This window comes from Sceloporus occidentalis, unplaced genomic scaffold (genome assembly GCF_023333645.1).
Source record: "Sceloporus occidentalis isolate IW3139 unplaced genomic scaffold, rSceOcc1.0.p SCAF_3, whole genome shotgun sequence".
Lineage (NCBI taxonomy): Eukaryota > Metazoa > Chordata > Lepidosauria > Squamata > Phrynosomatidae > Sceloporus > Sceloporus occidentalis.
Window position 1 is genome coordinate 189,876,818 of NW_028316983.1, and position 26,572 is coordinate 189,903,389.

The 26,572-nt window shown below is 38.8% G+C and overlaps 1 protein-coding gene across 5 annotated transcripts in view; it reads right to left on the reverse strand.

Annotated features, from left to right (window-relative positions):
- ZNF521 (zinc finger protein 521) overlaps positions 1-26,572 on the reverse strand; it is a 363,548-nt gene that overhangs the window by 17,952 nt on the left and 319,024 nt on the right. For all 5 annotated transcript variants that reach the window (XM_089517209.1, XM_089517204.1, XM_089517207.1 and 2 more), the window contains one exon: positions 25,789-25,904. In XM_089517209.1, the coding sequence (XP_089373335.1) occupies positions 25,789-25,904 (116 nt within the window). The remainder of the gene's footprint in view (positions 1-25,788; positions 25,905-26,572) is intronic.

The following is a 26,572-nucleotide window of genomic DNA, read 5'->3' on the forward strand; positions in this document are numbered from 1 at the left end:
GCCCTACTGTGCTGTCCAATGCACCTGTCCTTTTTCCCCGTACATGTGGCACAGCGTCCAAACAGCGCAGCGCCATATGGATGTCATCATTGCGTGCTAGGGTGCCAATGACACCCGGTGCACACCCTAAAAAGAACCTGCCAGGAGTGGTTGGTTGCTGTGGCTTCCGTGTGGGGCAGAAAGCGGTGACATCTTGGCACTCCTTTCCCCCTGTCTGTATTCCCCCCCCCCCCTATATTTCTAGATGTTTAATTTGTGTCATGATGTTTACTTTGCTTTTATTTGTAATGAACCTAAGATCACAGATATTCATCATCTTCTTCATCACTAGCAACAGGACCTTAGACCATACTTATGGCAATTGAGAAAGTAAGCTCTCAATAAGTAGGCAGAGTAATGCTGCTAAACATAAAGGAGCAGGCAGCGGGGAGAAAAAGGCAGCCTCCTTTCTAATCAGTCCTCAAAGGAATTTGTCATAGCGAAGTGGCACTTATTCTAATTTAATGCTCTTATGGTTACTTTTACCTCTGCAAAATGTATAAACTAATAACTTTGCTAAACTGACATGGCACTCAAAATATATAAGCAACAAAAGCTGAACTGAAAAGCTTTGTGCTTATAAGGGAGGGAGGGTGCTGTTTACTCCAAACTGTGCTGTTTCCAACAATGAAAGAAAACACTGGGGGGGGGGGGGGAGGTGAAAGTTGTCCCCACAGTTCAATAACATCTCTGCACTGGATCGTCAACATCAGCAAGATCTGTAGTGTTATATCATCATGTACCAGGTCCCACTGTCACAGCAATTTCTGTTTAGCTTCAATTTTCAAGTTACACTTGCCATATAGTAATGTATCTTTCCCTGATCTACATATATTCTTTCTTTGCATTCTCACTCTTTCATCAAACAAACAGTATTCCATATATAATATTTCACTCTTCTTATATTGCATAACTTTAATAGGCTGGAACTGTCTGATCCTTCCCTTAACACAGCCACTTATCGTGTCATTCAACTGTTATGGTGACATTTGCTGGTAACCTTTTGGCACCACAATTAAATCCCTGCATACAGGCATACATAATATACAATGCTCCATTTTTGTTAGTTTGTCTTTATTTGCTGTTTACTCCTGCACCACTTTACCAGTTTAGGTGGGAGACATGCTACTAGAAAGCTGAGGTGTTCTCATTTTACAATTCCTGGGCTGTGATTTCACTTCAACTGCCATGGTTCCATCCTCTGGAATTGGGATTCATAGTTTGATGAGGCCTTAGAGCTTTTCCTGCATGGCAGGGGGTTGGACTGGATGGCCCTTGTGGTCTCTTCCAACTCTATGATTCTAGAGCTCTCTGGCTTAGAATTCTAAGTATCCTTCCCAAAGCTGCAACTCCCAAGATTATATAGGATGGAATCAAAGTGATAGAACTGTGTAGTATGAAAGTGGTAGTGAGTTGCATTTGGGGAAACCTGCAACTTTTCAATGGAATGAACAGCTGTCCAGTTTATTCACCTTCCCCAGAAACTTTGACATGGCAAACAGAGCAAGATTTTCTGCATATAGAGGCTTTGGTGCTTTTGGAAAGTCCTTTCCCACTAAGCCAACCCTTTCCATTCTCTCAGTGGTGTGGATTGGATTATACTTGGGAGCAAAGGTTGCTCAGATGCCAAAGGTAATGAGTGGTTCTGGTGAGACCTTTTTCAGGGCATTGTGGGCCAACGAAAAGAAAAGTAAAGGCATTGTTGCTGCTGTTGCTTCCATCTCCTAAAGAAGTGAGTCACAACCAGGGACAAAGAGCATGTAGGTGACAGGAAAGAAACAGGGAAGTTCCTTTGCATTTCTCACAAAGGTCTTCAGGCTGCCCAGTGTACCAGATGACTGTTGTACAAAGAAAATGCAACTGATATTTTTGTTCCTATCCTAATGCCTGGCAAGGAATAGAGGGAAGACAGTAAGAGACTAGTGTGTTTGTGTTAGAGAAAAGGGGGGGGGGGGGAGAGAAATGGGACAACAGAGCTGCTCAAGACAGAGTCAGAGCCCACTTACTCTGATTTGTACATTTGCAATCCCTTCTATGAACTGGAATTCTTCTACCAAGCCAGCCCAGTCCCATGTCTGTCAAATTGCCCTCTCTTTGGACAGAACTACTCACATTCTATACTAACAGTGGGCAATAGCTACAGCACAGATGCTGTTGGATACAACATCAGACATCCCTCTCTATTGACTATGCTGGCCAAGACTGATGGGGCCTGCAGTCCAGCCAGCCAATCTAGTAATATTTTAGATTACCACTCCTAGAATCCCCGAGCTAGCATGACCAGCTGAAATATTTAGGGAGCTGTAGTCTCTAAAAATAACTCCTTCATCCTCTGCAGGAAGGCCTTAGGTTAACCACCTGTGTGGTAACACCCAGGGGGCTGGGTGAGAAACAAGCAGTGATCTGTATCAGATCAGAAGGGCAACAGCAACCAGGTGTAAAAGGCCTGACAGCCACCTCAGAATTTTTTTCTGCCCAAATATGCAAAACCTCTTCCCCTTCCCTGAGAAAATTATTATAAAATTAATTAAATTATGAGTTAAAACAAAATATGTACTGCCCTATAAACCAATGGCAGATTAAATGTATTAATTTATTAATTTTCCCTGCAGTTTCTATGCATCATATGAAGAGTTTGGAAAAAAAGCACAAGTGACATGTGACGTTAGTTATAAGTTTAAGCAAGGATACTTAACTGGACCAGATTTACTCTGGAGAAAAAAGCAGCTGTGGGATCCTGATCTAAACTGTGCTTCTAATATGAAACAGGCCCTGAGACAGGATTGCCATTTTTGCTAGTTCCTTCCCAGCCCCTGAAAGCGCTGTTTACTGCATATAGTTTCTCCTTGAGTAACATGAAAAGGCTACACATATAAGCAGGCATGATCTACATGGAGAGTTCATGTACAGTTGATATGAGAGAGGACAGACTGAGGTACCAGTGTACATCTTCTGAACCACAAATATGGCCAAGCAGGAGCAGAGAATCTGTTTAAATTAGACTGAAACCAGCAACCATATAAAAACTGTTGTGTATAATGCTTATTTCTCACAGAGACAAAACACATTTTCACTGAGTATAAGTAGACTGCATGATATACAGCAGTAAGTGTGATACTCTGCAAGGTTCCTATTATTTCTGCTGCTAAAAAGCTGTTAAAATACAAATTACACCTTGTCATACAAACAGATCAAAATGAAAACTGACTTTAAGCAGAAAATCAGTCGCATATGTGCAATGAACTAGAGAAAAGTTTGCTATCTCTTTGCCAACAGACTACTTTGTAGACGTTTCTTTTTGAAAATCAAAGCATTCGCTCTGGTAAGAAAACAAACAAGCCCAAAACCATTTTAGGGCAATAATTTTTGAGTTACAGTGCTGTTTGTAGCAGAAAGCACATCATTTTATGCTGACCTGATAATACATTTCTATAAACCCTATCTGGGAGCATGTAAAAAACCCCTGAACAAACCCAGATTTTCAAGACAATACAGAATTTTTGCTGTTAATAAAGTATATATCACACAAATTACAGGAAATTACATATCCATACTAAATTGTACTGATCCAAATAAGTCCTTAAAAAAAGAAGCATAGCAAAATGAATTTTCATCAATTATATTCCCCAAAGAACAAAAGTAAAACTACTTAACATCCACAGAGGTTGTTACTGATGGCAAATAAAAATGGTTCTGAAGATGGCATGGGGACATGCAATACCATTGAACGTCATTTCCTTATAAGTGTTATAAAGGAATACTATTTATCAAGTCAATCTTTGTTGGAACATTTCTCCACAAGGATGATGCTAGACCACCTTTACCATTAGTCGCAGTAAAGTGATTTTGGCCTGTTACAGACTGCCCAAATAAAGCTGCTTTGGGTCTCTTTGGAGGTATGCTGTTTAAATGATGCATGCATCCTAAGAATCCGGAAGCTGCACCAAAGCTGCACTCCAGTGCTTAGGAATGGAGTGTGGCTTTGGCGCGACCTCCGGACTCTTAGGACCCATGCATCATTTAAACAGCATACCTCCAAAGAGACCCGAAGCAGCTTTATTTTGGCAGTCTGTAACAGGCCTTTGATTTTGGTGTTGAGATACGTCAGTATGTTTACTTAAGTTAGTTGTTGAATTTTTACCCTAAGAAGAAGGAGAATTTCCTGACTTGGGTACTAAAATAACCTGGCAACTTTGGGTAATTTGCAGCTTGAACTGGAAGGGGGTACATTGTTCTTGTGCTTCTGGCCAGAAATATCAATTTCCTCATTAGGCAATTGAGAATTGAAATCACACAGTTCTTATAATGGTGAAAGCCCAAATTAAGTTCAAGCACTGTGGGAAATGTTGATGTTTTTTTAAAAAATTATTTTGTTAAGAAACTCTTTAGGAGAATTCATACTCTTGGTTAAATCTGTGCCATTCTATTGTAGCTGCCTATATTTCAACTGCCATTATTCAAGGTGCACAGTGTTTTTGTAATCTCATTTCAAATCCATTTCACCAGGTGTAGAGTTTGAAGGAAAAAAAATACTTATCTATCTCAAAATAGTTGCATGAACTGTGACTACCTGTCTGTTTAATATCCCCTTTTCTTCCCTGTGAAGGCCTGATATTTAGAAAGAGATTTTCACATAGCTTCTCCACAGTCAACTTATTCTGCACAACATGGATTCTGGGATGAAACATTGACAGTGTGTCCAGGAGAGTCAAAAGCAGTACATGAAATTGACAGATAGGGTGATTAACTATTGCTGAGGGATGTTTATTTTAATAGGCAAGTTATCAAAATATCTAGTGCTGATCTAGGATGATCAGACTTTTGAGGCCATTTTTCTGCAAGTCTTTGCAGTTCTAAACTGATGCATCTTTAGTCAAACAAAGAAAGGCATCTTGGGTGGATATTAGGGGCCAGGGATTCACAGGTGCAGGTCACTTAATGGGCCAAGGCCAGAATGCAGAACAGGAAACACATAGCAACAAAAGACAGTGCACACAATGGAATATGAGAACAATGTATTCTCAATAGTTCATCCCTTACATCTGCAGAAGTCTCTCTGCAGAAATTTCATCTGCTAGATTGTAACCGTAACACCTTCCCCACTATTCCAGTCCACAATACAGATAACTGATTTAACTGCTTCCAATTCACAAAACTTGAGTTTTTATTATGTGGATAATCAGACAAGTATGACCTTGGGCAAGTCACATTCTCTTAGCCTCAGAGGAAAGCAAAAGCAAACTCCCTCTGAACAAATCTTGCAAAGAAAACCCCATGACAGGTTTGTCCTAGGATCGCCATATGCTGAAAACAACTTGAAGGCACACAGCAGCAGCAACAACTGATTTATCAAACCTGTGAGATGGCCACTATAAAATTTCTGGTGTAGATACACAAATGTGGAGACTTTATTTTTTTTCTGAAAACAGACCTTGTGGAATTCAGATTACTTTCCTATGGCAGTGGATAGTTGAATCCATGGATAAAGAATCCATGAATACTGAAGGCTGACTGTATAAGTGTACACACATGTACAGTGGGTCCTTGTTATCTGCTGAGGTTAGGTTCCTGGATCCTCTGTGGATAACAAAATCCGTGGATGCTCAAGTCCCACCAAATATAATGGCAGAGCAAAAGGGTGTCCCTTATATAAAGTGGAAAATCACAGTTTGCTATTTGCAATTTATACTTTAAAAATATTTTCAAGCCGTGGATGCTTGAATACGTGAATAAAAAAAATCACTGGATGAGGAGGTCCAACTGTATGTGAAAATGAGTTATGGTAGAAGAAATGACTGTTAGACTTTCTCCCTTCACACATTTTTTCCTGACTTGAAATCACTCATCATCACCTAGGCATCCATCTATAGTGGAATATTATAACTGTGATATGGGCAACCACATCTCATCTGATGTCTACTTCAGTGTTTCAGTCATGAGAGAAAAGGGAGAAGCCCTCTGTAGGGAGAAGCCCTCTGTGAAATCCACAAACTCCTGTACCCACTTCATCCCCTACATTTTAGCCTGCCTCTCCACTTCCTATTCACTCTAGCCAAATTGTACTCTTGTAACAAATAGTAGCAGAGCAAAGCTTCCTTTCATTTGAGCAGTAATCTAACTTGGTCCTCAGAGTCAGTTTCAGAGAGACAACTAGGCAGAATTTCCTGGCATCCTATCTAGTCTTAGATCCACACACTGCCTCTCGATGAATACACTGAAGTAATCCTCGGTACTCCATCTGCACAGTGCTTCCTTGTACAAAATAGATTACGACATGTCATCTTTTATAATCTTCCCTACTTGTTCCACCTTCTCCCACCCTCTCTTTTCTGCTACACACATTATAAATGGTTGAAAGGTTATGTAGTACTTGATTTCTCATTGCCAAGATTAGAGAGAGAGAGAGAGAGGTGTTTTTGCTAGTCTTCCTATGAAGCATTTTCTGTGTGTGTGCATGGGAAGGCAACCCCAATGAAACGAAGGGAGAGAGATACTAAACAATGCCGCACAAAGTTGCCGACTGTTCGGCTACAAGCCAGAAAATGAATCCAATTTTTCATTCTGTCATTATAAATATTTCAGTGCAAATGGTACTGATTTTCTGCAACTGTGGTTAAGCAGAGGGCCGCTGAGTGATTTTTTAAAAAAATAATAAAATAAAATAGAATGGAAAAAAGGGTGAAAAATAAGAGGGATGCAGGAAAAGAAATTAGCGTCAGCAACCAATTAATCCCTTCTCTTAAACGTACAAGACTCTGGGAGAAAATTGTAGAATGATACAGCACATGACTCAAAGATGATGGGGAAAAAAAACATTTACCCTGCTCTTCTTCTGACAGTTTCTCATAAAATATCTGCAGTCCATCTATCTTTTAGTACTTCAGGCTCCTCTGGAGAGCAGAAAATAGTAGTTTAAAGCTCACTTCTGTGCCAGTCTGCAGGAGATTGCTTTCCACAGGACCCCTGCTGATGGAGGCCTAGGGGAAGAGGCCCAGGAGTTATTCAATCAGCCCAAGACTCTGGGGCGGCTGGGGGTCCTTTGAGGGCTGATTATAAAGCTGCCCTCCTGTTGCCTGCCTCAGAACAGAACGAAATGAGCAGCCTCTTGCTGAGCAGATTCTGCAAGAAGGAATTTCACCTGTCATGGAGTTTGTCAGAATTTCAGGATTTATCTTGGTGCTAAATTAATAAAATACCAAGTAGGATTTCAACCTGACTACTCAGCCATGTCATCTCAAAGTGATCTTTCACCTAAGAAAACCTGGACACTGAGCTGCTCAAGTCATTCTGCCCTACTTTTTCTTTCTCTTCTCTCTCTTTTTAAAGTGTGGAACTTTGCTGTGATGCTCCCTTCAGCACATGCTGCCCTTTTTAGATGAGAAAAAAAAATCCAGAGTTGTTATTTGTTACTAGCCCCTTCCATGGTTTTAGGTTTAATCTCCAGCTCCCATAATATCATATCAGATATATGCAACAATTTTGAGGTTTTTCTTATGAAAACCAAGCTTTAAGGTCTCCTGGGATTTTGCTTAATTTCACTCAGTTTTAGAGAATCCCATAGTAGTAAAAAGTTAAGTTGGACAGCTTTCTGCTCTTTGGAACAAAACAAACCAACAGTTGGCAAGTGGTATGGAGTCCACAATTAAATTTTTTTTAAAAAAAATGTTGCTTTTTTTTTAAAGGTCCTCCTCTATTTTAACTAACAGTCAAAAAATGACATGAATGGTTGGAGTGTTGTATCTCCAGTGATATCAAATGCATTATCCAATAGGTCCTGAGATTCTTTCACAGCACTTTTAAACACTGCACTCTAAATCACTTCATGTGAAGCAGCTGGGGAAAAAAATCAATATATTGTGGTTCGATTACTAGCAAAGGCACATTAATCCCTAAACAGAAGAATTTCCTTAAGAAAGATGTCTTGACCCAGTGCACCAAATACATTTTTTTTCTTTTGCCCTATTAAGCATGGAAAACATGGAAAGGATCATCTAATGGTCTGAGATAATTTAAAATGTTGACATGGTGGGTGGTTACCACTCTTTCAATATTTGATCTTTCACTTTGCTTTTGTGGATCCAGAAACTACCTTGTACTAAGCTAAATGTCATCACCACACCCACACATCATTTACAAGACAGCTAGCCTCTGATGGCAGTGCAACAATTGACAAGATTCTGATATTTAAACATTGTTGCCAGGAGCATCCCAGTCCCATTCCCAGGTTTCAGGGACCCAGACACAAGAGAGAACCCCTTGTGATGTTATAAGGGAAGTGCCCTGGTGATGTTAAAACTGAATTTGTGACCTCATCTCCATACCTACAAGTTTTGCATTTCGGTTGTTACACACATCCAGCCTCTTCATAGATATAGAAGTTTTTTCCTAGGCACTTCACTCCATGTATCTGATGATGTAGACTTAAGTCTATGATAGTTTATGCGGCTAACGTCTTTCTCTCAGTTAGTCTCTAAGGTACTACAAGATCCCTTGGCATACTGATCTAGACTCACACTGCTATGTTTTTAAATTTAATTTAAATTTTAAATTAAACTTATTATGAGATTGATGTTACAAGAGGAAGCCCTTGGTTGTGTCATTATGCATGATATGTGAAGCACCAACCACAGATGCACAGATGCCATTCATATTAAAAAAACATTAGGTCTAACAAATGAAGGAAATATATACACCTCACCACCTCACATTTTTCAAGCCAGTGCTCTCACCTTGAAATTCATCCCCTTGCAACAAAGAATGCAGAAATGCGACCAGTCCTTGAGATGTGGGAACCCTAGGTCCTAATGTTAACAACAGACTGCAACAATACATAAAGGGAAATCCAAAATAAATTTTGATGTAGCAATACAATCAAAATTTATTTTGGATTTCCCTTTATGTATTGGTATTATCTATTGATCTATTTTTCTTTCTGTCCATGTATCTTATAGTCTTACAATCTATAGCATTAGCAAGGGGCTGTGGTAACACAGCGCTTTCCCAAATCTCTGTAGTCCAATTCTGATCCTTCCATGCTTCAATCAAGGCTGTTGTCACAGCTCAATTCTCTTCAGGCAATGCTTTCACCCTATGACAATCTTCATATGGGGTCCATTCTAGATATGACCCTGTTTGCTGATAGTCTCCACTCATGTGATCCTCATGCCTTGGAAAATGTGGAGGCAATTAGTTTTCTGCCTCTGAGTGGGCTGCCTGAATTGAGGAAAGCAATAAACATTGGTGATGGTGGGGAATGACATAGTTGCCAGTGCAAAATAGGTGATGGGTGGGTAAATGATCTTCAGTTCGCTTCACTTTGGGCAAATACTGTATACAAATCTTTAAATAAATAAATAAAAAGCCAGCCTGCCAACAAATCAGCAAAAGATTCAGAGAAGTGACAAAAACCATTTAGCTCACCACCCTTCTCATACAGTGATTCCATCAGGAAAGAAAAGCAAATTAGAGGCTCCCTAAGTCAAGGAATCATTTTAAAACAGGCAGATCCCCATTGGAACAATATTTTCTAAAAAAGGCCTGCAATAAATCTCTCTTCCAGCTCTTTTCCATTTAGACAACAATTTAACATTAATACACATCATCAAGCCACTTCTACCAGGCAGAAGTTGTCTGACAGTTTTAACACCAAGAGATCTCACAGTAAAGGGAAACGGCAAAGGCACGCAAGTGGATGCACAGATGGTGGGAGGGGATGCAGGGTGCTCTCAGCAGGCTACAGTAGAGATGCATTAACTCCACAGAGGGATAAGGACTTCCCACCAGTACAGTCATAAATTATAACTGAACATGGGAGTGAGTTCTTACTGCCTGTCTCACAGCAAATATACTGTTCCATTTTCCTGCACAATCACCTTTCACCTTGACAAACTCAAAGCAAAGCAAAATGCACTGCTAATGTTTAGTGCTACAGCATTTCTTTATGTGGAGTGCTATATATTGTCAGAGAGAGGGAGATGTACTTACAGAATGAGATAGAGAGAAACTACCAGTCTAAGACTGATACACACAAACACACAAAATATGCTTTACTGATGTGTTTGGTGGAATAAATCTGTTACAAACTCAGAATAGATATTAGTCCCACCACCCCAGCTGTACATAGTAGTTTTGTGTAAAGATTTATATTTTGTGTCCTTTAGCCTGATCTTGGAATACTTTTTGCCTTATGCTGGAAGTGAATTTTTACTTAGTACTAATAACCTACCACTGTATGCACCATAGGCATCTAGTATCCAGAGATTAATGTAACCAAGACAAATACATTTAAAAATGCAAAGGTTATGTAGTAAGTTATACATCTTGACCAGTAACGTGTAGCACCTATTGTAAAAGCCGTGTATTTATCAAAAGCTTAATTCCCAAAACAGATTACCTGAGACCATTTCATGAGTGAACCTTGTATAGTTAGTCCAGTGGTATGGTTAGTTAACTTCACTTTTTCTGCAGTTGACATTACTGGATATGCTATTTAAAAAGTCTATGAGATAATGCAGTATAGAATCAACACTGAATTAGAATCCCTGCCACTGAACAGGACACTGGCTAATATAGGGTTCAAGCAGACCAGTAGCTTGGAGCGGCCTCTAGCCACTCCAGCTGTGATTGGCCCCCGATTGGTTGGGGACAACGGCAATCGCATAACCCACTCTCAAAACGGGCTGCTGCTGTGATCCCAAATGAGCCGCCAGGAGGAGCAGATTTTTTTTTAGTGCTCCTTTTGCCCTTGGCTTTGGGTTGCCTTAGGTGGCCTCTGAATGGCTTCTGGCCAATCTGGGATATGTATCATCTGAATGCCATGCCCCTGAAATGGCTAGAAGCCACTCTTTTTGGCCCATCTGTTATGGCCATTGAGACCTTGCTGAACTAGAAACTTCAGCTCTGAGTGATACTGTTTTAAAGATTCATAGTAAATTAGTAACTTCAGAATTGCAGGGATATCACAAAGTTGTGAGAAAAGGTAAAAAAGCTGATCACTTGAACTGATCAAGGGCCCTTTCACACTACACAAATGTTAGAATTATGACTCTATTTTAATTGCTGTGGTTCCTTCCTGGGATTTAGTTTAGGGAAGGGTATTTAGAATTCTTACTCAGAAAGATCTAGTGCTCACTAAATTATAAACCCCAAGATTCAATAGGATCTTGCCATTGGGGTTAAAGTAGAATCATAGCACTATAACTGTGTAGTGTGAATGGACAAGACTGTGCCATGTGTGCTAAACTAAAGTTGAATTTTTCTTAGTTAGAAAAACAAGGCATGAATATAATGCACACCAAAATGACCAGAGACAGTTATCTGGGAATAAGTTACTTTGAGCTCAATGGGGTTACCTCTGAACAGAAATGACTAGGACTGCAATATAAATTTGGCATTTAGCATACAGAGCATCAGAGGTAGCCAGGCGTCCAGCAAGCAAACTGGCTGTGTCACACAGAATCCTTTATGCGATTCTGTACAAATATATCTGTCTTGAAGCAAAGTATAAAGTCGTCTGAGAATATAGTCAAGCAAACCCTTTTTTTTTGTTACAGAGTTTCTGGGACATGGAATTTCATGCAATACTAGTCATGCTGTTTTGTTAGAAATGTATTTACATTTTTTTTAAAAAAAGATTCTGTGGATCTGAACCCAAGGGAGAGACATCCTCTGCCAAATTGTCTTGCCCTTAGCGAAGTCATCAATGGAGAAGATTTGTTGTTGTAGGCAGTTTAAGAATTTCACCACTTTTAAAGGGGCGTTTATCCTGCCTTTCACTTTCGTTTAAAGCTTCAGTGTTCCCTGTTCTAAATGACAGCACCGCAAGCACTGCTTTTAAGCACGATTCATCTTGCCTACCACATCTCAGATTTTTACACAGAGCACTACTCTCTCTCCAACAATGGAGTCTTACTCCTTCATAGCTGCAGGGCAGAGGCTGTAACTAGCAGTAGACTTGCTTCCAAATATCACAATAAAGGATACAAATGTGAATTCCTCTTAAAATACAGGTTCAGCTCTGGAAAGAATCTTGCTCTAGCAAACTCAAGTCAATAACACACAATATATCTTTTCTCTAGATACACAGCCATCCTCCTGTGAAAACAGCATCTGACCTAGTAGTAGAGAACAGTGCATCAAAGTGTTACAAGTTTTCCCTCCTTTGTTTTTACGTTATGGGCTGATGATGGCTAATTCTAAGGTTTATGCTGTTCATTGTCTTTCTCTCTTCCTCACCTAATATCTGTTTATCCTTGGCTTGTTAATGGTTCATTATAATCTTTGTAAAATGTTCTGTCTTGGCAAAAGTTATGATGGTATAGGAAAACTGTCATCAGTAATTATTCCCATTTTACAGATGGAAAGCAGAAGTGGATTTTTCCAGGAGGACTATCAGTTCCGGAAAGAGAATTTATGGGTAAATCAAACTGCCATTTGCTGCAGGAAGCACCTTGCTTGTGTCCAGGAGCCTCCTGCTTCTCCTGGGTTAATAGGTGAAAGCTCTGCATCAACAATCAGGACAGAGGGTGGCTACTTTTCCTAGCAGCATTTCTAAAGACTCCTGGGAGCACCTTATGGCAGATGGCATGTGAACATAAATGCATTCTGGCTTATTGTGGTTTCTTTTTTTCCACCGAAGAAGGAAAATAAAAAAGAAGAGAAGTAAGAAAAGAAGGAGAAGGAGAAAATAAAGAGGTTAACACAGAGAAACAAGTGGATACAAAAGCAAAGTCTCAAACAACAACAACAACAAACAAAATGGAACAATCTGACCCAGTTAAAAAAACCAAACTAACAAGATTGATTAAACCTCACAGATATTTGGTGAGATTTTATCTTATATTACAAGCAAGCCATATGACTCAGCAGACTCTTGAAAGAAGCCATCATAGCTTTGCCTCCACTCTACTAAACTGTGAAGGCAATTCTTCTGGTTTCTGTTAGATTTATTAAGGCAAGCTGGGCTACTACTCCAAGAAAAGTGTCATGCAACAAAAGGTCCCATTCCCCCTCAGCAAATGGCCTTTGGTTTCTGCTGCTTGAGTTGCCATGGCAGGGCAAGGGAAAGCCACAGCTGCCCTTGCAACAGAGATGCCTCAAAGTATCTGCACAGTATCCTTCCACAATACTAACAGTGAATACCCCTCCCTTAGGTTTTATATTTAGTTGTTACAGGAAGTTTGAAAGCAAAATGGAGAACTTATAATGGATCATTAACAATAGTGAATAAATATTAAACATTATTTATAGCTGCATAAACCTTGGAGTTTTCAGACTTCAGAATCTGACTTTTCTTCTCCAGTCCTCAGAACAAAGGAGAAGACTCTCAGAGCAAAAGCAATGTCTTGAAATGTATATCTATGTATTCCCATTTGTTACACTTATTTTTTTTTTTAAAAAGAGGTGAACTGATTGTTTCAGGATTTGTGTGCTGAGGAAGTGCAAAATATATTGCGAGATGATGGAAAGGAAAAGGAAGAAGATTCTGCAGTTCTGATATTGGATGAGGGATCTTAAGATACATTTTTGGGGGGAGATGAATGATGGAGAACTTTGGAAGTATGGAAATTATGAATGAGAATGGTGACGCTGTGACAAAAAAAAATCAAGGATTATAACATATTGGCAACTGGTCATTGAAGAGGTTGAGATCAGGTGGGGAAATAATGGTAGAAAACTGTACAAAAGGTATGTAAATTGTGAGAAGTTTGCCTCAATTTGTATTTTGTCAGTTTGGAGGGGGGAAACCCTGTTGTGTTAAGACTGAGGTATAATATATATTAGATAAGGTTTAAATGGTGCTGATATAGGATTGATTTATGTATTACCCTTAATGATGTTTCTGTTTGATTTAAAAGGGAAGAATGGCGTAATGATGTATGACATATTACATTTTAGGTTGAGGTTACTATATATACAATGCGGATAATGTTTTTGCCTAATAGTTAACTTTGACATTTAGATATTAAATTTTAGGGAAGTGAAGATAATAATTGATGAAACCTATTATCTGAAGTTTGAAGAGTGGAGAAATATTTTATTTAAATATATTAGTTATTATCATTAACTGTTATTATTGGAAAGATACTAGAAAACTAAAGCCAGAAACAGATGGCAGTAACGCTGCCCCTTTGAGTACCGGGATGGGGCCACGGCAACCATACACCACACCCCCAATCTAACAGAAAGCCACTCCTTTTTGCGCTGGGAAAAAGGCACCTTTGCCACAGCGGCGGTGGTTTTTCTGGTTTTTGGTGATGTGTGGCATGTAAATGCTATGCTGCTGTAATGCCACCACTGTGTTGTTGCTTGGAGAGACTTCATGGTGTGTTCCCGGAATTTTGGGGGCATGCATCATGCATATGCTATGCCCCTAAGCTGCTGGGAAACCAGCTCTTTTTGTCAGTCTGTACTGGCAATACCTTTGTATTAGCTCTTTGTAAGACAAGCATTTTGTATTGTAATTTTTACTTTATGTGTGTACTAATAGAATATTGATAGATTATAGAAAGAAGTATATTTTTATCTTTTGTTTTAGATGGAGGAGGCTTAATTAGGATTAGAATAAAGCAGCTGAAGAAAAGTTACTTTTTCTTCTTATTATTATTCTTTCTAATTTCTTTATTCTTTTTTCTTGCCCTCTTGTTTCTTTTTTCCTATTTGTTTCATGTGGACTGTTTTCTGTATTATACTTTTATTCTGTATTATATAATTCTACTAAAAATATTCTTTTTTAAACAAAGAAGGAGCTAGGACTGGTGAAGGAGATGGGGAGCAAGTCATGAGGCTCTTCAAACAGACCCATCTTAGATGCTTTATAAGTCACACTGATGACAGTCCCAGAGGTGACCATCTGTTACTAAATCTGATTCAGTTGAAAGATACTGTAAGGTCAGCTCCTGCTTAACAGCAAAGAAGCAGAAGATTCAGGGACAAGTGCTGGAATGAAGTAGTGCATGCCACTGAATGAACTGGGAAAAATGTAAGTGATGGTTGGTTCATAAAATGTAGCTGAGGTAACAAACAAATTATACAAACATCACTTAAAGGTTAAGTCCACCCAACTCATCTGGTTTTGCTATGCATTATTTAGTTCACTCCTGAGGCCAAAGGCTGTGTTGTGAAAGTATTTGTTCCAAATTAACTAGTTCAAAATAAATACACCTTAAATTGCTATTCCCAAAACCATGCAGTTAAGATTTGTTTTCTTTAATCACCTTTTAAAAAATCTGTTCATATTATTGTGGATTTGAAAAAAAAATATTAAAAGTACATGCTTACTATTCTCCCACTGCATACCTAAAGAAGCATTTCATTCAGGAACATCATCCCAGACTAAATAAAGTACAGTATTTTTCAACAAGCTATCTGTGAAGTACTTTTTTTAAGAATAGAAAAGAATCATCCATCTACCACTGTTCAGCTGCTCTAGAGGGAAAGACATGGCTAACATTTACTAAGAGGTAACTAATCTGTATTATATGCAGAGCCTTATCAGGAAGAGATACATATTCACTAAGGCCCGGTACAGATGGGACTATTGGGCTCCCTCGTCACGTGCTAGGAGTTGGCCGAGGGCTCTCTGCCCACATGTGCCTCGACCTTAGCACGTGATGAGGGCGTAACAATGGTGGCGCCCTGTACAGATGGGTGCTGCCATTGTTACGTGAAGGATGCCTAGCTGCATCTGCACATTGCGGCATCATTATGACATCGCAAGTGCGCCATTGGCGCACTGTGGCGTCATAATCATGCCGCAAGAAGAACCCACTTTTTGCGGATTCTTTTTGCTCTGTGGGGAAGTCCCACGGTCTGGAGGCTGCGGATTCCCTGTGGAGCAAAACTAGGTGCCGGCAGACCGTCCTTTTTGGGCGGTCTGTACCGGGCCATAGATGTGAGCTAATATGTTGGTGCTGTTTTTCTAAATTGGCCTGGAAGCTGAAGGTGTTTGTGGTGTGGCACATCATTGAAAATTTGAGATGTGTTGCCATTCTCTTTCTGTCCTGAAAGAGATGACTTCCAGTGCCACCCTATCCCCTCTACCATCGCTTCACTCCTTCTACTATGCCACTTAGGAGCCAGTGTGGCATAGTGGTTTGAGGACTGCACTACGATTCTATGGATACCAGGGTTCAAATCCTGGCTTGGGCATGAAACCCTCAGCCTCAGAGGATGGCAATGGCAAACCCCCTCTGAGCAAGCCTTGCCAAGAAAACCCCATGATAGATTTGCTTTAGGGTAGTCATAAGTCAGAAAGGACTTTAAGGCACACAACAATGATGCCACTTATGCTGGCAGAGTTACCTGAGACCTTAACTATTTTCTCATACCTGTACATACAATTTTGGAATGACCCAAGTTGGATTGCTCATTGTAGGTATTCAACTGTGTCTGTCCACCAGTGGGATGGATAATACCAGTGGAACAGACTCTCCTATGTTAGTAGTCCTCCCCTCATCTGTTTCGAGAAGAACATGGGAGGAAGAAGAGTAGAGGAAAGGAAAGTCCCACTGAGTGAAGACTACTCAAATGATTGGGTATTGCTCTCAAGGTCTTCTTCGGCCCACCCAGTGATTCAAGAAACTGTATTAAGAGTTTCTCTCCATTTTTTTTAAAAAACAAAAACACATTTTATTCTAAAACGTTTGTAAAGCTGTTTCTTAAATTTTGAAATAATAGTAATCATCTAGCTGGTTAAACTAGCAATCTCCCCTTATGTATTAAAGTTTAAATATGGGATTCTAGGATTCAGCATGAGACTCATTAACATTCATGAACCATTCCCCTCATTTTGACTTTAGGTAGAGATGTGTGAAATCCTTTTGAGAAAATTTGAAAAAAAATCACTGATTATTAACCAGTTGTGAAATGTATTCGGCATTCCAAAGATTGTGGCAAAAATATAGGTATCTATTGATTATAGAAATTGTCTTATCAGGGCTATATTTTTTTTTAAAAAAATATTTATATTAAGTAATGATGTTGGAAGAGTTCCCTCTCCCATCCATCCTATTGACCTCCAAAAAGAAACAAAGCATGCCACAGGACATGAATTTTGTAAGGGAAAGGTCCAACACCAAATAAAACAAGAAGCCAAATAAAATAATTTCAAGTACAAAACAAATAAACACCCACTTTTATAAATAATTAAAAAAAATAGCTAAGAATGATTACATGTTTTCATATCAGTCATATACAATTTGAAAGAACTAGCATGAAGTCCAAAAATTTCATATAGCCTGCCACAAAATTCAAAGAATTCAAAATTCATATGCAAGGAATTCTGAGCAACCAAATATTCAATAAGTAGAGATATTAGTATGCATAATACTCATAGAAATAAATGGGAGATTGTGGCAGTATGAACATAAATATGTCAAGAGCCAGCCCAAATTCCTGACAACAGCAAGGTACACCAGACATCACTTTAAAGCATACAGCGTTGGTTTTCTTTAGTCCTGCCTTTTGTGGGGCAGGAAACAGTGAGGGGGGGAGAGGTTCTGTGGGCTTTCTGTGAAATATCACTTGACACTGGCTTGTATTGCTTTCTACAGGGCTCTCACTCCATTTATGCAGTGTCAATTCCTACACATTGTGAAGAATCAACTTGCTACACAGTATTCATGGAAATAAGCAGACTCAGCAAAATGTTACTCAAATTTTTTAGCTTCCTTTCACATTTCTGCAAAGGTTCCACTGGAGGTGGATGCTGCAATTTCACCTAGAATTTCAAAACACCAGTGGCAATTCTTATTTATGTACATCTTATGTACATCTGTGCATAGTTTGTGCTTAAGTAAGTCTCAAACATTTTGACTATTTAATACAATCTTGGTACCTTATCACACGCATTTTTAAAAACGTTCTGGGAATGGGTAGGGGATACTCAGACTGGAGGAGGGCAAACGTTGTCCCCATCTTCAAAAAGAGAAAAAGAGAGGATCCCAACAATTATCATCCAGTTAGTCTGACATCAATACCAGGAAAGATTCTAGAACAGATCATTAAATGAAGAGTCTGTGAACATCTAGATGGCAATTCCATAATCACAAAAAGTCAACATGGGTTTCAGAGAAACAAGTCATGCTAGACAAATCTGATCTCTTTCTTTGATAAAATTACCAGCCAGATGAATTTTATCAAAGAAAGAGATCATATTTGTCTGGCATGACTTGTTTCTCTGAAACCCATGTTGACTTTTTGTGATTATGGCATTGCCTTCTAGATGTTCACAGACTCTCTGTTTAATGATCTGCTCTAGAATCTTTCCTGGTATTGATGTCAGACTAACTGGACGATAATTGTTGGGATCCTCTCTTTTTCTCTTTTTGAAGATGGGGACAACGTTTGCCCTCCTCCAGTCTGCTGTGATTTGGGGAAGTATGTGTTGTCTATTGCATGTTATAAATGTATTTCATTGTTCAGATGAACCAGGTTTGGCATATTTTCTGATTATTTCATTGGTGATTGATCATATATTCTGCCTTTTCTTCAAAAAATTTAGAGATATAGTTTATCTTGATTTCAGTAAGGCCTTTGACAAGGTTTCCCATGACATTGTTGCAAACAAGCTTGCAAAATGTGGACTAGACAAGGTAACTGTTACATGGATTTGTAACTGGATGACCAGCCGAACCCAAAGGGTGCTCAACAATGGCTCATTTTCATCCTGGAGAGAAGTAACCAGTGGGGTCCTGCAGGGCCCTGTCCTGGGGCCAGTGTTATTCAACATCTTTATCAATGACTTGGATGACAGAATCGAGGGCATATGCATCAAATTTGCAGATGACACCAAATTAGGAGGAATAGCTAATACTCCAGAAGACAGAATCAAAATTCAAAATGACCTGAATACACTAGAAAGTTGGGCCAAAGCTAACCAAATGAAATTCAACACGGAGAAATGTAAGGTATTGCACTTAGGGCGGAAAAATAAAATGCACAGATATAGGATGGGGGACACCTGGCTGAATGAAACTACATGTGAAAGGGATCTGGGAATCCAAGTAGACTACAAGTTGAACATGAGTCAACAATATGGTGCAGCAGCTAAAAAGGCCAATGCAATTTTAGGCTGCATCAATAAAAGTATAGTGTCTAGATCAAGAGAAGTAATAGTGCCAATACATTCTGCTTTGGTCAGGCCCCACCTGGAATACTGTGTCCAGTTCTGGGCTCCACAATTCAAAAAGGACGTTGAGAAACTGGAGCATGTCCAAAGGAGGGCAACCAAAATGGTGAAGGGTCTGTAAACCATGTCCTATGAGGAATGACTTAGGGAACTGGGAATGTTTAGCCTGGAGAAGAGAAGGTTATGAGGTGATTTGATAGCCCTATTTAAATATTTGAAGGAATGTCATATTGAGGAGGGAGCAAGCCTGTTTTCTGCTGCTCCAGAGAACAGGACCCGGAACAATGGATGCAAGCTACAGGAAAAGAGATTCCACCTCAACATTAGGAGGAACTTCCTAACAGTAAGGGCTGTTCGACAGTGGAACACACTCCCTCAGAGTGTAGTGGAGTCTCCTTCTTTGGAGGTCTTTAAACAGAGGCTGGATGGCCATCTGTCAGGGATGCTTTGATTTGGATTTCCTGCATGGCAGGGGGTTGGACCGGATAGCCCTTGTGGTCTCTTTCAACTCTATGATTCTACGATTCTATGATTCTACAATACAGAACATTGTCACTCTTCAGTTAAATGATTTGTTAAAATAAACAGCTCTACAAGCCAACAGTCCAACTACTTGGATAGCAACACACATGCTGGGATTGTTAGTAGTCATGTGCATTGACATTACAATGCATTTTATCTGGACTAAAATATAATATCATTGGTTTACTTGATTTTTTATCAAATGTACAATGGAATCCAAAGCAGGAACCAGAGGTTTTGGAGATAAAAAAACGATAATTCAACATTTGATCACAAGGATCTGTATGGGGAAAAACACATTGTATATGATATAGCCAAGCTATTTATACATTTTACACAGTCCTTGGTACAATGAGAATGTGACTGTGGCATATCAGACCTAGTAGATTTTACAATGGATTATAAATATTCATGGCCTAATGAACCACCTACCCACTGGGAGTGATTACTTTTGAATAGGCCAATCAAAGAAGGTTGGGTTCACACACTCCAGACCAGGAAGTTTCTTTTTCAGAAAAGAATTACCTTATGAAAGACTAATATGGCAGTAAAATTCTTTAATCCCCAGGGGAGAAAAGGAATAGTGGAAGGAATTCAAAGTATTTTTTCCTTAGGCATTAAATCTTTAAAGACACACACACACACACACACACACACACACACACACACACACACACACGGAGAGAGACAGAGAGGGAGAGAGCTGAAGTATTTTCACAGTTTGTGAGTACTTTTTCCCCAGAGATTTCTATTATGAATTCTCTTGTACCAAAAAAACAAGTTAACTATTTGTAGAGATGGTCTGCCAAAAAAAGTTTTTAAAAAGGTAAAAGATATCTCTTTTGTGTACAGATGTTGTCAGGCATGCCTGAGGAACAATATCATTGGTTTCAACTGTCCTTGGCAATTTCACCTTTATGTAAACAGAGCATTAATAAATCCCTGCATCAAATCGAAACCTCACTCTCTAAATTCACTCTGTAAATTATGAGAGGATTTTTTCCTGTGAAGAATATATTAAGAAACCAATAACAATAATAATAATAATATGAAAGCCTTCGACTGCACAATGATAATAATGATAAATGTTTGCCTTTAAAAAATAAATACCATCTGTCCCTTATATTATAGGTGATACAGAAACATATTAAAAATGAAGGCTTACATAAACATAAACACTTAATTACTAGCAGATGATGCCAAATGCATTTTAACAGTATGAATGTTAATTTTTCAACAATTTTTCTTCTGTATAGCAATCAAAAGTTTACTAATGTGAGTAAGATTTTATGGTAGTTCTTTGCAAATCGCTTTTCCCCATGATTTTCTCCAAAATGTATTACCGCGTGCCTGTGTCATATGCAGGCGCACCAGATGCAGCTTTCAGCTTATGCTGAATGTCACACACTGGTAGTGGCAAAGGTGTGTGCACCTGCACCATGTGCGCCACGTGCATGAGCCCCATTATTTTCAATTGGGCTCGAGCATTCATGGTATTTTCCTTACGTGGGCGGTCCAGAACGGATACCCCACGTAAGGGAAGGGCCCACTGTATTTCAGTATATAGAATGAAGAACAGAATGGTAAGATTGTTATGCAGCATACTCTAACCATGTGAACAGGCATATGATGGTTACAGACCTGTATGTTTAAATACAAACCCCAAACAAAGAAAAAGTACGTGTAGTTGCACTCCTTGTACCCAACACTTTCCCAGGTAGTCTGACACTAGACATTTTTATGAGACAAAAGAGTTTGAGGGAAAGATACTATGAGGGAGAAAATAAAAACGCAAATCAGGGGGAAAGCAGATCAGCAGCAAGAGTTGGCTTGGGGGTGGCATGGGGGCGTGGTGACTGTACACCGCATGCCCCGACTTTGCCCCCAAGCTGGAGTCATGCCACCTGCCCAACCAGACTGCAGGCAGCATGTGAATGCTTCTGAGGTGTAGCAATTATGTGCCCCATCCTGCAGGAGTGCAGGAGAGCCATGGCAGTGACAAAAGGGTCACCCTTTCTGCTCTCCTTTTTGCACTGGGAAAAGACCAGATCGGGGCCACTGCATGCGGGCCACGACCCTGATCCAGCACACAAAGGGGCAGTGTGATGCCGCTCCTTTAGCGTTGTCTGTTTTCAGCCTAAGTTTCAAAGCAGACTGACATACAAATAATGTAGAGTTTGTTTAGATGAGTCAGGAGTGGAAAATGTGGACCTCCATGAGTTAATAATTATATATTGAAGCAAGGAATGATAATGATGGAAAACATACCTATAGTAAGTTATAGGAAAGAATTACCTTCAGACTGTATCCTTCCTAAAGTCTACATCCTAGTGCAAATCAAGAACTGCCTTTAAGCTCTCTTGGATGTTCATTTTAGAAATATTCTCTGACACTGAACTGCTTACTTTCTACAGTTGACTACGATCATCATATTTAGGCAACTTGTTCAGCAGTGGTGATTTCTTGAGAACAGTTTGATATAAATTTCAGATATTATGATGATTCTTAAATTCAGGTGTTTTTGGTTGGATTTTTACATGTGCTGATTAATGCTGTATCTCTTTGCTTTAAATCATGGCTACTGGTTCTCAGGATTTCAGAAAAATTAGATTATTATATATGAAGATGTTGCCCTAAAGCTGATTGATGTTAATTGGATTTCAGGTAGATTTCCTTTCAAAGAAGAACAGATAAGATATTCCTTACTGGATGCATAATCACAGTTGGTCTTTAGGGCTTAAAAAGCAGTGGCTGTTCTACATTTTCTCAGTGACTCCAAGGATCTAGAAATGTCAACTCTAATCCTTTACTTCATTTAAAAATGCATTCTTTACCCATTATTCCTTGTGAAGATATTCTTGAAGTTTTAAATTGATCACTTGGAACTGAAAGTAAAGAATGTTTTCTTCCTTGATGCTACCTATGAATCATCACAGAAGCAATAGTGAGGGTGGTATTGTTAGCTTCATGCCCACCACAATCTTTTTTTCTTAGATGCTTGATTGGAAGCTCTCTCATAGTCTCTGTCTAGGAATTAAACACAAGTAACCTCTGCCACAAGGAGTGGCAGCTCAATAGCTTGAGTAATAGTATCATTAGAGCTGATCAAGCACTAGAATCATCATTCCAAATGTGTAACCTTTTGGCTGACCCAGAAGAGACTTAAAATTGTAGGCCGATAATCCTGTAAAAGGTTTGCTTGAATAGATCTCCTGCATGTATCCATTTGGACAGGCGTGATGGGTATTACACACCACTATCATGACGGTCTCAGGAAAACGATCTTCAGCGATAAGTATTCCTTCCTCTTTTCCCCTTGATCATGTTCCTCTCAGGAAGGCAGAAGAAAATCAAAGCAATATCTGAAAATTCTAGGCTTGCATTTAGAAAAGATGTTTGCAAAGTATGGATACTTCTGATAGCATGATTTTGGGAGGGTGGGGTACATACATCTGTTTGCCTTGAAAATTGAATCTTGGGTTAGCAAAAGCACTTCTGGAATATGGTAAAAGACCACTGCATTGAAAGAGTCCCAATGGTCATTGTGGGCAACACTCTCCACCCTAAAACACAACTATCTTTATATGTGACTCCCTTAGCTGGTTGTATAAACTTGTCTTGAAAACATTTAAGGCAGGAAGTTAGGCCAGCTGGATGCATTGCCAACCTTTTCAGGTTCCCCCTTCGCCTTCATATTTCCCACCCTTTTGTAATTCAAAGGCTTTACTATTTGAGATAAAAATATAAAGAATTGTCCTTCCTCTTCCTACCTCTGAAAACTGCCTTTGTATTTCCCTCTATATTTCTTTCTGGAAAATGAATACATCTTGAAGTATTTCTTCAGGCTTTCTTTTTATGTTTTTTTTTTGGGGGGGGCACTCTTTTATAGTATGTTACCAGACATTTAAAATATATTATTTTGTATATTTGTGATTTGATTATTTTGATTACTTGATTATTTTAAATAGTGCTAATTTTAACTCTGTATTTATGTTGATCAGGAAGAACTATTTCACATCATGCAGCTAAATTTGACGAACCTTGGTTTTCAATTTGGAACTCTAGGCTTTCCTAGAAAACGATTATAATTTTCACTATTATTCAGCTTTTGTACACACATTTTTGTACAGCTGGTTATTCAGCTTTCATGTACATTCCCCCATTCTAAAAAGTTAAAATTCATCTCCCAATGCATATCTGCTGGAAGTCAGAGATTTAATCTAAACAATCCTGGTATTTTTGGTCCCATTTTTTTGTTTGTTTTTGGTCTTGCCTAGCACTGGAATAGAGTCCTGGAGATCTCTGAGACTAAGGCTCGAAACAGACAGATCAAAAGGGCCGCCATTGGGCCACGTTGGGGCATGGCATTTAGATCAACGTGACTGGAAGCTGCCCAGATGCTGCTCCAAGGAAAAAGAACCAGGCCAAAAAGGAGTGGGGAAAAAAACTACTCCTTTTGCCGGCCTGGCTCAAAACCACGGCAGTGGGCCAAAGTGGGACTGGGCGCATGCAGTTGCCATGCATGAATGGTGCCCGTGTGGCCTTGCCACAGTTTTTTTTTTGGGGGGGGGCTTGTTTGCTCAAGGCCTAGTTTATGTTCTTGGGCTGAAAGAAGTTCCCAACCTTTGATGGAAAAGGTTAGCCACCCTGAGATCCTATGAGGAAGAGCGTAATATAAAGATATAGATAAAATCAATGATAATGATAATGGTGATTCTGATTACCTTTCCTACATATTTGTAAATAGACAGATTTCACAAATATAAATACTCTTCAAGGGTTTTTAAGTGGAAGATTACAATTTCTGTTATTCCAAACAACAACAACAACAACAACAACAATTCCAGGATAACAACAACTTGAATTTGACATCTTAAGTGCTTGGCTTTGCAAGCCTTATTAGCATATGGATGTGGAAGGTGCATTTTTAATTCATAAATACATAAATTAAAAGCCATCAAGTCATTTGGCACCATTTATCTTATTTTTAAAAGGACTGCATTATTACATGTGAGTGTTTTGATAAAGAGTAAAATAGCTTAATATTTTTAGCATTGTAATTTTCTTTATTTTCAACAGCTGTAGCAAAAACTGTTCCTGACAAATCCGTAGTTTTTAAGTGCTGGCAACTTTAAATACCTTTTCAAATAAATTCTTCTAACTTCACATAGGAAGCTTTAGATGTTCTCCCTTTCTATTTCTCTCTGGAGAACTGCAGTGTCCCAATGAAAGCAAAGTGTGGGTTTATAAATGAACACTTGAGACTCAAAAATTCTACTTTCAACAAAAGACAAAGCTTTCTTCTAAGTTCAAGGGAAGGACTATCAGATGAGATTTAACCCTGACATAACAATTTCTGTATGGAATGTTCAAGTTACAGCAATCACTATCTGAGTGAATAGAGATACTATGCAGGGTAATTAAAACACATGGGTTTCCCCCTTTACTTTTCCTCCATTTTTGTTATTTTTGCTCTTTAGACAGCAACAGGACTCTATTACTCTAGACCACTTTTGACATGACTGACTCCATGAGTCTGAAATTAGCATTCAAAAAGGCGGTTTCTGCATAAACATTACATGTAAGATATTTAAAGTTAACATAAAAATACAATGCATGAATGGAGGGAAGTTTATTTGCAACCAAACATGATAGTGGTATGTTCATCAAATGTCAGGATTGGTGCCGCACTTTAAGGCATATATTTAATTGCTAGTCAACTCTACATATTCTAGACACTTATTTCACATCAGCCCTTCCTAAACCAAATGGAATTTCTATAAAATTTTTGATATATTTTAGTAAGGCATACAAATGTTATTAGCTTTGGACACCATTTAAGTGGCTCATTTGCCTGTGACATTACAAGACATAATGCTACATCATGCCCTCCCCTAAAAATCTTGTCAACTACATCTACAGCCCTGATAGTTCTTTTATAGTTCCTCCAAATAGTTGTCTTTCCCCCCTTCTGCTTCACCATCCCTTTGCCCCTATTCTGATGTTTCACAGAAGCGGGGTGCACCTAGTTTAGTTATTTTGTTCAACAATATATGCTACAATCCCCTCTGTTCAAGCATTTTTAAGGAGCAGAGTACCTGCAGTTCTGTTTGGAAGAAGAACTTCTGTGGGCACTGTGTGCAGTCATAGATCTTGTCTTCTTGTCCATGGGCCGAAAAAATGTGTTGCTGCAACTTGTTGGCTTGAACAAATACTGAAACATTGAAAAGAAAATGTGAACTTTTTGTTATTTGTCTTCTACATAGAGAGACTTTTCTTGTGAACATTTCCTCATTAACTCACAGCAATTGCAAAGGGTACAATTATCCAGGAACCCTATAATTTCTGATTATACTGTTGCTATAATAGGCACCAGTAATGATTGCTCGGCTCTACATTCAAATCCTAATTTTCTTTTCTTCTCTTTGTAAAAGAGCCATTCTTGTATGTCTGGTAAAAACATAATCAAATAACATTTAAATCTAAAAGATTTAGAAACTACCCTGTCCTTTTCCCCCACAATAATTTTCTCTTACCACAATAATTTCAGAATGAACCACACCACTTTGAAAATCAAAAACAACATTTAAAAAATCCTTGTTACTGAAAAATTTGGAAACAATACAAGGCAAAGTCTTTTTTTATTTGTTTGTTTTGCATTTGCTCAAAAGTTAAATTTAACAAACAATCCTGTATTTAAATGTGTTATTGTTAAAAATTATATCCCACAGCTACATTGGGGCAATGTCTATAAACGTGAAACAGAACTGCAGGTAAATTCTCTTTGGATACTTTAAGATCAACTCTGAGTACACACTGAATGCAAGGGTTTCAATAATATAAACATGTTCAATTTTAATGACTACAAAACAAGGCCCTAAG